Raw genomic sequence first — 12436 nt, 5'->3', positions numbered from 1 at the left:
AATACTATATGATTTCAGCTATTTGTGGAGTATAAAAACAAAGCAAACAGAAGGAACAAAATAGCAGCAGATTCATAGACACAGAGAAGGGACTAGTGGTTACCAAGGGGTAAGAGTTGGGGCAGTGAGTGGGGGGAGGTTGAAGGGGATAAAGGGGCACAATAATTCACAATCACAACATAACTTGGTCACAGAGACAGTAGGAGTACAAACAGGACAGTACAGCGTGGAGAATATAGTCAATGATTCTATAACATCTTACTCTGTTGATAGATAATAACCACACTAGAGAGGGTGAGGATTTAATAACATGGGTAACTGCTGAACCACTGTGTTGTACATTTGAAACCAACATAAGATTGTATATCAATGATACTTTAATTTTAAAAAAAGAAGAAGACTGTTGACACAGGTCAAATTAGAGCTGAAAGTGAGGGCTGTAGGGACAGGGGGACCAAGTCCCACCCCAGGGAGGAAGACCTGGTGGATGATACTCCAGGCTTTCTGGCAGGGGTGCCAGGGGATTCAGAGGAGCCAGCTCGGTAGAGAAGATAATGTCAGCAGCTCAATGTTGCCTAAGGAGTCTTCCAACAGAAGTAGACCTGTGTGTCACTGTGAAATCAGAAGGTAAGCAAGTCTAGGAAGTATGTGTGTGTGTGCTTATGCACACTTGCATACAAATGCATACAAGTCTTTCCCCCAACATGGGACACCAACTTTCTCTGATCATAAAAACAAGTACAAACAGTTTTTGAGTACAGATCCTTGTCTGGGTGTCTTCTGTGTGATATTTCTCATGTAATCTTCATGATAACCTCCTAATCACATTTATTACATGCTTTCCTGTATCAAGCATTGTGTTAAGTGCTTCAAGTAATATCTCCCTTAATCCTCACAAGAGCCTTGTAACAGATACTATTATTTCCTTCATTTTAAGAGTAAGGAAATGAGGACACACACCAAGTGACTTGTCCAAAATCAAATGGCAGCGCCAATAGTCAAAGGTAGTTTTGCCAGAATCCACCACCTCCACATTTCATCACAGCACTTTGTTTTCTTCTCTTCCTCAGAAGAAAGGCTCTGAGCCAGCAAGCTTTGGGTTAATAACATCCAGAGAAAGAAACTCTTTCCTACTTTCAAAGCCCTGGCTCAGTGTTTCTCTAAGCCTGCTCCCAGGACCAACACTAAAAATATGATCTAGCATCTTTACTGGGCTACATCTTTTAAAAAAGCACTTTCACTGTTCCACTCAGTATTTTGAGGGGCGGTGGGGGGGCTTCCTCTTTGCGATGGCTCCCTTGTATCTTAACAAGGATTTGTTTTACCATGCACTTAGCGCTTTACCATCCACGGTTAACAATATTCTGTTGATCCACCCAATCCTCACAACAATTTTGAAGGGGACATATTCTCCCCCATTGTACCCATGAGAAAACAGATTAGGAGTTTCAATCACTTGCCCAAAATGGCCCAGCTAGGAAGCTGCTGAAGTTAGGATTGTACCTTAAATCTAACTCCAAGCACTTTTGCCTCCATCTGCTTATATCTACTCTTCTGTTCGGTGGTAGGGAAGTAAACTTTGCTTCCCTATGCAGTTAGAGGGTAGTGTGGATTAAATAAGAGGACACCTGAGAGGGCCTAGACCAGTGAGTGCTCAATAAATGGTGGAGAGGCGAGAAACCGAGGCCAGAAGTGGGTAAATGACTTCTAAATCAAACACCAAATCGCATACTGTAGACACAGGTTTAGGCCAATCTCAGACACTCCTTGCCGAGAGAGCAACTTCAGCCGGTTCGGAATCTCCGTTCCTCGCTCGCGTGCCTCCACCACCTAGCACTCAGCTCCCCGGGCCGACTCCCGAGGAGGAACGGAGCGCGCAGCTGAGCCCGGTCACCACCCGGTAAAATGAGCAAGGGGCGTGGTCACGGGACGGGGAGGGAGGCGGGGCGCGGGAGCGCGGTCGCAGGAAGATGACGTATTCCTCAGGCCCATGTTCTGCGTTGACGGAAAGGAGCAAGCATGTGGGCCTGCTGCTCCCTGTGTTGGGCTCGAGCCCCGGCCAAATTGCGGCGGGGACTGCCCGCCGCTTGGGGCAGCGGCTGGCCTCCCGCCGCTCCCTACTCAGCATCTGCCGAGCCCTCCCTGGTACGGGCGCTGGTCTATGGGCACCATGGGGACCCCACCAAGGTCGTCGAGTAAGAGAGGCGTCGAAACGGGACGGGACTGGGGTTCCTGGAGAGGTTTAAGAAGGGCTGTAGAGAAGGGAGACTGGGAAGAGAGGGGCAGGGTCCGGGGAAGAAGGCAGAGAGTAACAGGACTGCATTTGAAGCCACGGCGTTCTGGGTAGCTCAGAAAGTTCGCGTTTTCAGGTAGTTGAAGACCCGAGAGTGCTGGTGACGTTTGTTTATTTATTGTTATTGAGGCACAATTGACATACAACATATTAGGTGTCCAACATAATGATTTGATATTTGTATATATTGCGAAATGATCACAGTAAGTCAACATTCGTCACCGTAGTTATCAAAATTTTTTTTTCCTGATAAAGAACTTTTAAGATCTATTCTTTTAGCGACTCAGATAAGCAGTAGAGTTATTACAAAATATAGTCGCCATGCTGTCCATTACATCCCATGACTTACTTATTTTATAACTGGAAGTTTGTACCTTTTGACTCCCTTCACCCATTTGCCTCCCCAACAAACACCAATTTGTTCTTTGTATCTGTGAGCTTAGTTGGTTTGTTGGTTGGTTTTAGATTCCACATATAAGATAGATCATTCAGTATTTGTCTTTCTCTGACTTATTTCATTTAGTATAATGACCTCTGAGTCCATCCATGTTGTTGCAAATGGCAAGATTTCATTCTTTTTTATGGCTGAGTGATACTCCATTGTGTGTATGTATATTACCACATTTGCTTTATCCATTCATCCCTGGATGGAATGGCTGATTTTGTTTACTGTGTCAGGCAATCCCTTGTTTAAATGGATGCTCTCCCTTTAATTGTCACAACCACCTGTTGGGGTAGGTACTTGATTTAGCTCCGTTTTGCAGATGAAACAATTGAGACATAAGACAGATAAAGCCATTTGCCCCAGGTCATGCAGCAAGTAAGTGACAGTTGGAATTTAAACCAAGTCTGACTGACCAGTGTCCCTACACTTGTTTTTTGGAGGGTATTTTCTGAATACTTTGATGTCCATTTGAATCTTCACTTCGCAAAAAGTAGGTCAGAGATTATTGTTTACATTTTCTAGAGGGCAGAGGACTTGTTCAAAGTGATATAACTAATAGGTATTGGAACAGGAATGGGAATCCATGGCTTCTGACTCCTATCTCATGTGATTTCCTCTCCACTGTACTATATATGTACCTTTAGCTAGTTAACAAGAGCTCCTGTTTTGGAGCCATGCAGACCTAAGGTCAAATACAGGCTCAGCCTCTTAGTAGCTGTTTGATCTTAGACAAGTCACTCAGCCCCTCTGGGCCCTCACTACTTTTATGATTATGTACTCGTAAGAGTCTATTGAATCTGAATCCATGATTTTTGCATGTGGCTGATAAAATAGTATGAATTGTCAACTATTGTAAATCTGCACAAAAGTGATTATAGCCAATCAAAAGGGTTTGGTAGGGTCACTGTAGTGGAGCTAAGGTGAAAGCACTGGTCTGGGAATCAGACCTGGGTTAATTCCATGCCCTCCCCTGTCCTAGCATGTGTGTGTTTAGCAAGTTACCGAGGTTCTCCAAGCCTCAGTTTCATCATCTTTAAAAATGGAGACAATACAGGTATAGCTCATAGTGCTAGTCAGCTGAGATCAATCTAGTGTTTTCACCAAAAAGCACCTTCATACTCTCCTGCAGTCCTTGTTTATAACTGACTTCAGCAAATGGTTGGATTGTTTGCCAAAGAATAGGCAAACATGGAATTATTTCATGGTCAAAAGACTATAGAGTTCTTGCTTCAACAGCAGATATACTAAAATTGGAATGATACAGAGATTAGCACAGTCCCTGCACAAGGATGACATGCAAATTCTTGAAGCATTCCATATTTTTACTTGGAAATAGTACAAGCTAGATGTTTTGACAGCCAAAAGGAATAAACCTCGGATAAATTCAAGGTCATGCATTCAGCCTAGTTACATACACCATAGAGAAGACACATCAGTCAGTAAATCCCACATGTATGTTGATCATAGGTAATAAATCCCCATGTCAGGAAGACATGTCCCTGAGGACTGTGCTGAAAAGTTGGTAAAGCTCTGAGGAACATTCCTCCTTTTCCAGGAATGCACCGCACACAGGAATGATGTAGTACCTCTCTCATAGGCTTGTAATTTCTGGGTCTGCCACAAAACCGGTGCTCCAACAATGTTAGTTAAATCTGAATATAATTTCTGTAAGAAATATGCCTTCTGTTGAGTTCTTTGGTGATGAGGAAGATGTCTCCACCGTTGAAGGATCCTAAGGAAAAGTCTGTGGAAGTTAGACAGCTGAGTGCACTTGGCTCCTGATTGATTGCCCCCTGCTGGAGAGCCAGGAGAGCTGGAACAGACCAGTCTGGTTGCAGATGCCACTTAGAGGGAAAAGACAGTTCTCTTGTCTCCTTGGGTGGAACCCTCGATATTTCCCAGAAGTTCAAAACAGGATACTTTCATGAAGCATTGTATTCATCCTTGGCTGCACATCTCAGTCACCTGAGGCATTTTTAACTACATATTCCTAGGTGCCTCCTATGAGGTATTTAGTAGGTCTAGAATGGCGCTGAACTTGTGTGTTCTTTAAAGCTCTCCAAGTGACTCTGATGCCCCAGTCAGGGTTGAGAACCGCTGCCCTGTTGATATGGACTGTCAGGTAGGCAATTCTCCCTCTGCCCAGAATTTCCCTTCTGACCCAGATTCAGGTGACTTGTTCATGTATGGACTAAGGCCAGAGGCTGGGAGTCTCTTCTTTGTACTCATGCCTTAGGAGGTTTAGGGTAACCACACTGTCACAGAAAGAATCAAGTGTCCTTTAAACATCCTGGCAACTGGGTGTGTGAGTTAGGTTACACCAGGTAGGGTCATAGAACCACCCAGGTCTGAGCAGAGTGTTTTGTGGTTTGTGGTGCTTGCACTGTGGACCAGAGCTCTGCAGCAGTAGAGGGAACAAGGAATGGTCTGCTCAGGTCTGAAGGGTTGTGGAACTCCTCAGAATGAGGCCTCCAGGGAACTCCTGTTCTCATGTCAACATTCTAAATGTCCCTCTCTTCATTCCTGTTGGCCCCCAGACATTCCAGCTGTTTCCTCCTCCACTAAGCCTTTTCCCTGGTCTCTTAGAGTCTCCCTTGCCCCCTACCAAAATGGCCCCTAATAAGCACTTGGGCCTTCTTCTTTTGAAGGACTGAACTGCTGATCTAAATGAAGTAAGTCTGTGCAGAAGAAAATGACAAACATGGGAGAAATACAAACATTCTAGAAATGTCAGAGGTCCCCATGCCCATTGTGTTTTGTGCAGAGTTCTAGATTCTCTATCAGCTAGTTCTCAGAAACTCCAGTGTACTCCTGCCTTTTGTTCATGGAAGTCCCATTTCAGAACTTTGCCATTCCCTAGGTCTTATGGTAAAACGTTTCTCATTTATTGTATACGTAGTGTGTGGCAGGTTGATTCTCATACATTATGGAATTCAAAAATCACAATAACCCATTTTGGCAGCTGCTGTTATCCCCATTTTACAGATAAGAGAACTGAGGTTCGAGAAGTTTGGAAGTCACTTACCCAAAATCATACAAGTAGGATGTCCCTTCTTTATTAAAAGTCTTTGATAGAGACATAATCCTGAAAAAGCAATGACAGTCATCTCAAATGCTTTTTGAGAATGAGATAGACTATAAAATTGAGAATAAGATATGTCAGAAGAGAAGGTAAACTTATAAGCCATTCAGACCCAAGGCTCTACTCATCATAGGAAGGGCAGCCCTACCCTTGGGAAGATAATAGGAATGTAATCCTCTGCCTCCTTCCCTTTTCAGGATCCTAAAGCTTTCATAAAATAGCATTCTGGCCATCACAGCTTTCTCACCTGCCTGCCGCTTGCACAAAATGAAATGAAGCTGTGAATCCCTTAGACAAATACCCCTTCCATCTTAGCCAGATGGGATTTGGAGAAGCAGGTGGTGGGGACCCAGGCTGTTTGGGTAGTGAGTTCTCACTGTAGGGTACTGTTTACTCTCTGGGGACTTCTTTTTACTGTAGATGTCAGTGTTTAAAACCAAAACTCTATGCGGTGACTTAAAGCAGAATTACAGTGCTTTGAAAAAAACTTAGCATTCTGGTTTGGTACTCTGTTGAGAACTGGGATTTTGTTTGTCTGCTGGAGCTCTTTGTTGTGGTCCTGAAGGAAGGCCACAGGATTCACTCTAGCCAAATTCCTGTTACATCCTGGAACACTTGCGCATTACCTTCCCTCTAGACTTCACACTAGGCTGTGGGGCTTAGGACCAAGCCCTTGTACCCTCAGTTCCTCATTCCTGCCTCTGAGGGTGAAACTTGGCAGGTGCTGCACCGTAGACAGGGGTTTTCGCCTTATGTCTAAAGGGTCTGGAAGGAATGCTGCCACTCATTGCAACTCCAGGTTACTATGATTGGCCCTCCTAGCAGCTCCTGTAGCTCTCAGGTGTGGGTCCAGGCCTTTCCCACCCTAAAAATGGAGTAGGAAAGGTCCTCATTTTAGAGAAGGAAAAGCAAAGGTGACATGGGGTTAATCTGTGCCTAAGGATGTTGTCACTGGGGACCATCCCCAAGAGCAGTGGCCTGAGTTCTAGTCCCAACTTTGCAACTCATTGTTAGTGAGGAAATCACTCAGGTCTCCATTCTTTCCAGTTCTTCTTTGATAAAACAAAGGGGTTGACCAAGGTCAGCAGTGGTGAATACCAGCATGCATGCCATATCTCCTTTCCCCTCGCCCCCATCCTCTATGCCAGTACAAACCTTCACAGCTCCCTTTTCTGTATACCTCAAAACCTACACATCTCTTTACCCCGTTCTCTCCAAACAACACTTTCCTGCCAATACGAGGCCTCAGCATTGCTCTCAGCATGAACTGCAGCACCAGAAATGGGTGTGAGTGCGAATCTTCTTTGACCCAACAATTGTCCAGCTCTAACAAGTCTATGAAACTGAGGCAGACAGTGAACTGCCTGCTTGTCAGTGGTTGCTCTAGAAACCTCCAGGGAGCAACAGTGTGGCTAGAATCTGGGGTCCTGGGCACAAGATTTCACCAAGGAGCCCCTTTGCCCTTGGTTGGTTACATAATCAACAGCCTGCCAGGTAGGGACTGCATGGCCATCTTGGTACCTGACAAAGAAACAAAAGCAGCTGCAGACAGGGAGTGTGTCCCCTGCTGTGGCCCGGACTTGCTCTCTAGGGCGACAAGGTTAGGCCTCAGCAAACTATCCAACAGAGACTCTGCAGCTCCCTCAGGCAAGTTACTTGATGTCAGCAGATGTAGAATATTATGAGGCTTGCAGACTTTCTCGCAATCTTAATTGAGGGAAGGTAGAAGATTGAGAAGGTAGGGAGAGGATTTGCCAGCCCCGTGTAGAAACTTCCAGAAGTTGACTTAAGTCTCTGCTTCCCTTCTGTTCAAAATGACTGTGCTAAAGAGCAAAAAGACCTGAATGGTGGAAGGACAAGATTAGATTACTTTGAGGCAGGGAAGCCAGAAGAGGTGCAGGGAGGCAAGTGGGTGTGCCTAGTACACCAAGAGACATGGAGCATGTGAGCCCTGCTCGGGGAAAGGAGCTTCCCCCGAGAGCCAGGGCTCCTTTAGAACCCCAGCAACTGAGGCCGCCAACAACCCTGCTCGGGAGGGACCTGTTACAAGCTGTGAGCTGAAGAACTTCATTCCTCAGCAATTTCCCAACTGTGGCCTGCTTCTTATTAATCAAATCTTAGAACAGTGTACCCAGTGTGCCAGGCATCTCACTAAATCACAGACAGCGGCTTGTTTGTGACCATGGAGAATTGCAGACAGACCTAGGGAGCCACATGAAATGCCAGTTATCTTCACCCAGTGCCCTGTGATGGGACACACACTCTTGGCTCTCTATAATAGATGAGAAACTCTGTGGCCGTGACAGTCTCTCCCTGCCTGTTCTTCCTGCTCAAGACGATATTAACTGGTTTGAGGTGATTGAGTGTAAGATGCAAGATAAGTACAAATGGTTGCTAATTAAATTCAAAAGGCAGGAAAGATATCTTAGCAGAGCTGGCTAGTACCCACCTTAATAGCAAATATAATTGAGCCAGTCCCCAGAGCACTGGCCTCTTTTCCCCCCTTTCAAAAGGCTCTTTCTTCGGCCTGCTTTTGTCTCCCTTGTAGTTCATATGGTATCACAGGTGTACAGCCTCGGCCTCAAAGGAGCCATTGTGACCTTATCCAGCCTGGGATCTGCTGAGTGAAGACAGTGGCACCCCTCCGAGTTGCTTGGCGCCGTTAGTCGTAAGGGGAAGACCCTCCACCATCCTGGGGAGGTGACTTGAGATCTAGCCAGGCTGTTTGGGTGCCTCATTTGCACCCCACACCATAGCCATGGTTCCTTTGGTGAGCTTAAAAACAAAAAGCGCACACACAAGGAAGAAATTGCTATCATTACACCAGAAGTCCAACTTCTGGATTCAGACTCTGGCCCCGTTTTCCTTCCTGTCTCAGCAGAATCGAATCCTTGACGATGTTGTTAGCACTGTCTGCAGGAGCAGCAGTGTCTGGTATTGATGGCCTTCTGTGGGGCAGGCTGGGGCTGGTCTCCCTAGTGAGATGCAGCTGGACCAACACACCTCACCCCCGGGGCAAGCAGCGTGTCAGGCCTGGCCCCTGCCCTCACCCACCTGTGTTAGCAGCTTCAGCTTTCCATCGTCTAGACCCCCATCCCTGCCCCACTCTCCTGTCCTCCCACTTCTCTGACTTTCATCTGGCACAGAGCAGGTTGGAGCCCAATGAAGCACTCTGCGAACTGCTGTCTGGAGGCAGGTACTTGCTGGGGATGCTGGGGAAGTGGTGTCCCAGCTGAGTTAATTCTGGAAGCTCTGGATTCCACAAAGCCATATGGGTTTTTTACCGGAGGACTTCTCAGGGCCCTTATGACTTTAATGTACAGTCTGACTCTCATAAAGGGGGCTTAGTAGGCAGTGTTTCCCAAACGTATTGGCCCCTAGAGAAACCTAAAATTACCTCTCAGGACAAGAATTCCACTAACAGTGTCAGAGACACTGGCTTAGTGTTCAACACTCTGAGTTTGGATCAAGCTTAAGATCAAGTCTTGCCACTTACTAACAGTTTAACCTTGGGCATGTTATTTAACTTCTCTGAGCTCCAGTTTCCCATCTCTAAATTGGGGTGATAACACCCACCAAATAGGTGTTTTGAGGACTAAATAACATCGTGTATATAAAATGTTAAGCACAATGCCTGGAGCTCGGTGAACTGTCAACACTCATTTAATTGTCCAGCCAGATCGCCCAGAATAAATTTGCCACCCTGGTCACAGCTGATTCACCACTCCGTACATACACCAGCAGAGTGCCCTCTGCTCCTTACCATAGTGCAGGCCGCCTGCCGGAAGCTGTGACTAGAATACCTTCCTCCCCACTCCAAGGCACACTTCCTCTCTATGGCAGTCCCAGTTGCCCATGCCAGAAGCTCAGGAGCCATCAAAGACTTCCCACTGCCCCCACATGGAGTTGGTCACCAAGTGACATCAATGCCACTTCTTATTTAAGAGATTCCAGGTTATCAAATCCTTCTGTCCATTTCCACAACTGGAATCCAGACTGCACCTATTGCCTGGCCTGTGGGCTCACATTCTTTTGCCTTTCCCTTTGGCAGGGAAGCCTTCCTTCCTCTCGGTCCACCCAGTAAACTCATTTTATCCTTCAAGCCCCGGCTAAGGTATCACTACTTCCAAAGCCCCTTGGCTCAGCCTTTGTTTTCTTCCTCCAGCTGTTCAACTCAGTCAGCTTTAGTTTCACAAGCCTGCCTCTCAGTGTTTCTTCATGAGTCCCCTCACCATCAAGCTCCCAAGCAGGAGGTTTTATTTTTTTCATCTTTAAACCCCTTGGCACACTACCTGACACTTAGGAGGACTGTCCATAAATATTTGTTGAATGAGATTTATTCGAAGTTTCCAAAAAGTTGCTGTCTTCCTTTCAGTGATTAGTGATCCTTTTCAGGGGTCTAGCCAGCTAATTGTTTCAAACCCTTGGCTGTTCCTACCCCTGATGATAGCAGACTTCTTCAGCATCTACTGTGTATCAGGTACTCTAGTAAATTCTTTGTGTATATTAACTCAGTTAATCCAGCGAACTGGGTTCTGGTGTTCTCCCCATTTCACAGATGAGTATTTTGAGGTTTAGCTGGTAAATGACCAGAGCAGGATCCAGACCCAGTGTTGCCTATTTCACTCCAAATCCATGCTCTACCTTTCATTTATAAACTGAGATCCACCTGTATTCTCATCTTGACCCTGGACATCTAGACTTTTGAGAAGTAGAATTTTATTTCAGATCTGATCAGCACTTCCCTGTGAGGAATGAGTTTTTGCTTAGACCAAACTCTTAAGAATAGCCTCCATTTTTATTTACATCCATCCTTCAGGGGTATTTTCCTAAACAGCCAGAACCAGGAAAAGCAAGTATAACCCTAAATAGGATTACCACTCCCTGTGGTTTGAGCCTCTCCTCTGACTCCCTAAATGACTAGCACTTGTATGCTACATTTCCTCGCGAGAGAGGAAAGTTGGGTGATTTCTTGAGGAAGCATTCTTGAGCACTGTTTTGGTCCCAGGCACCATGCTAAACATTGAGTTAAGACTAAAGTCCTCTGCCTTCGAGCTCACAGTCTATGGGGAGACAACACACACACACACACACACACACACACTCTCTCTCTCTCTCTCTCTCTCTCTCTCTCTCCCCCCCCAAATCCAAATTCATATCTGCAACTCCAAAATCCAGAAAACTCTGAAAACTGACAGCTATGTTTTTTGTTTTCACAACTTATTAACATGGCATTTTTATACGGTCTTTATTCATCCAATTTAGTGTGAATATGAATATTCATATGTTTTGCTGCAGAAACAATGGGTGTGATCACAGAGTGCTGCCCTCGCTACCCCTGGTGGGAGATGAGGAGGGTGGTATGATAATGAGTGGTTCTGACCTCCAGAGCACACCTTGTCCTGAGAGTTGTTAGAAAAGGAATGTGAATGGTGTGGGGGGGTCACAGGGAAGACGGTGTAGCCCAGAGAAGGCACATAGTGGATCTGTGGCATCTTACTACACTGATGGACAGTGACTGCAATAGGGTATGGTTGGGGACTTGGTAATATGGGTGAATGTAGTAACCACCTTGTTTCTTCATGTGAAACCTTCATAAGAGTGTATATCAATAATAACTTAAAAAAAAAAAGGGAATGTGAACTTATGGCTCATTGTGGCATACAATTGAAAAAAATGTATAAAAAACTTTATAAACTGAAAAGTAATTAAATCATGCTAGTAATTAAATCTTAAATGGTATAGTCACCCTTTCTATGTAATAGGACCACTGAGGATGGAACAAGTGATTTTTTTTTTTAGGACCAAGACGAGTGTCAAAAGATGTTTTGGGAAAGTAAAATTTGAGCTGGGTCTTAAAGGGTGAGTTGAAATTCTCACTTCATGGAGAAGCTGCAGAAAAGAGGCTCCACACTGAGGGAAGAGCATGTGGACGATGTGCAGAAAAGATGTCTTGAGTAGTCTTTGTCAGCTTACTGAAACTCTGATTATCTGTCAAAATGCAAGCAAGAAGCAGTACAGATAATATAAAGGGGCAGCTAGTCCACAATCCATTTGCTCTGGGCAGGATTTTTCTTTGGAATGCAGCATTATACACACGTTCACAAGAAATATCACTGTCCAGCTAAAGCTTCCGGGCTTAGCCAGCCAAGGAGGCAGTGAAGCTGCTGGTCCCCCTTAGCCTCACCAGGCAGGTCCAGCGAGGATCAGACGCACACACACACACCCCCAGCTGGTGCCCTCTGCTGCCCTCGGCTTGGTCAGGGGTTAGCCCCATACTGGCAGGCTTCTCTAGAATCAGACTGCCAGGATCAAATCAGATTAGCCACTTAACTACTGTTGGTAGCCTTGAGCAAGTTATTTACCTCATTTGTACCTTTTTTCCTCAGCTATAAAACCAGAATAATAGTAGAAAGCTGACATGAAGAGCACTTAGCCGAGTGCTGCACTGGTAAGCACTCAAACTGGAGTTGTTATTACTGTTACTATAAGGACTTCCCCTCCTCCAGCTGTGCATAAATATAGACATTTCTTAATACTTACCTTAAAAAAAAGTCCTTTCTTTCTTCTCTCTGCCCTGGTCATTAACTCCTTCCAACTTATCCATTTTCTGTTA

General features: G+C 45.4%; 1 protein-coding gene and 1 pseudogene across 2 annotated transcripts in view; both read left to right on the top strand.

Moving 5' to 3' along the window:
• The first annotated feature begins 1985 nt into the window (after nucleotides 1–1985).
• MECR (mitochondrial trans-2-enoyl-CoA reductase) overlaps nucleotides 1986–12436 on the top strand; it is a 28878-nt gene continuing 18427 nt past the window's right edge. Inside the window, exon 1 of one of the 2 annotated variants that reach the window (XM_036915036.2) lies at nucleotides 1986–2195. In XM_036915036.2, the coding sequence (XP_036770931.2) occupies nucleotides 2020–2195 (176 nt within the window). In that variant the 5' untranslated portion in view covers nucleotides 1986–2019. The remainder of the gene's footprint in view (nucleotides 2196–12436) is intronic. The other variant, XM_036915038.2, reaches the window with a different exon arrangement.
• On the top strand, nucleotides 3963–4062 carry LOC118927159 (U6 spliceosomal RNA; annotated as a pseudogene).

This window comes from Manis pentadactyla, chromosome 4 (genome assembly GCF_030020395.1).
Source record: "Manis pentadactyla isolate mManPen7 chromosome 4, mManPen7.hap1, whole genome shotgun sequence".
NCBI classification, from domain to species: domain Eukaryota; kingdom Metazoa; phylum Chordata; class Mammalia; order Pholidota; family Manidae; genus Manis; species Manis pentadactyla.
The sequence above is the reverse complement of the archived record's forward strand: the minus strand, read 5'-3'. Positions and strand labels throughout refer to the sequence as shown.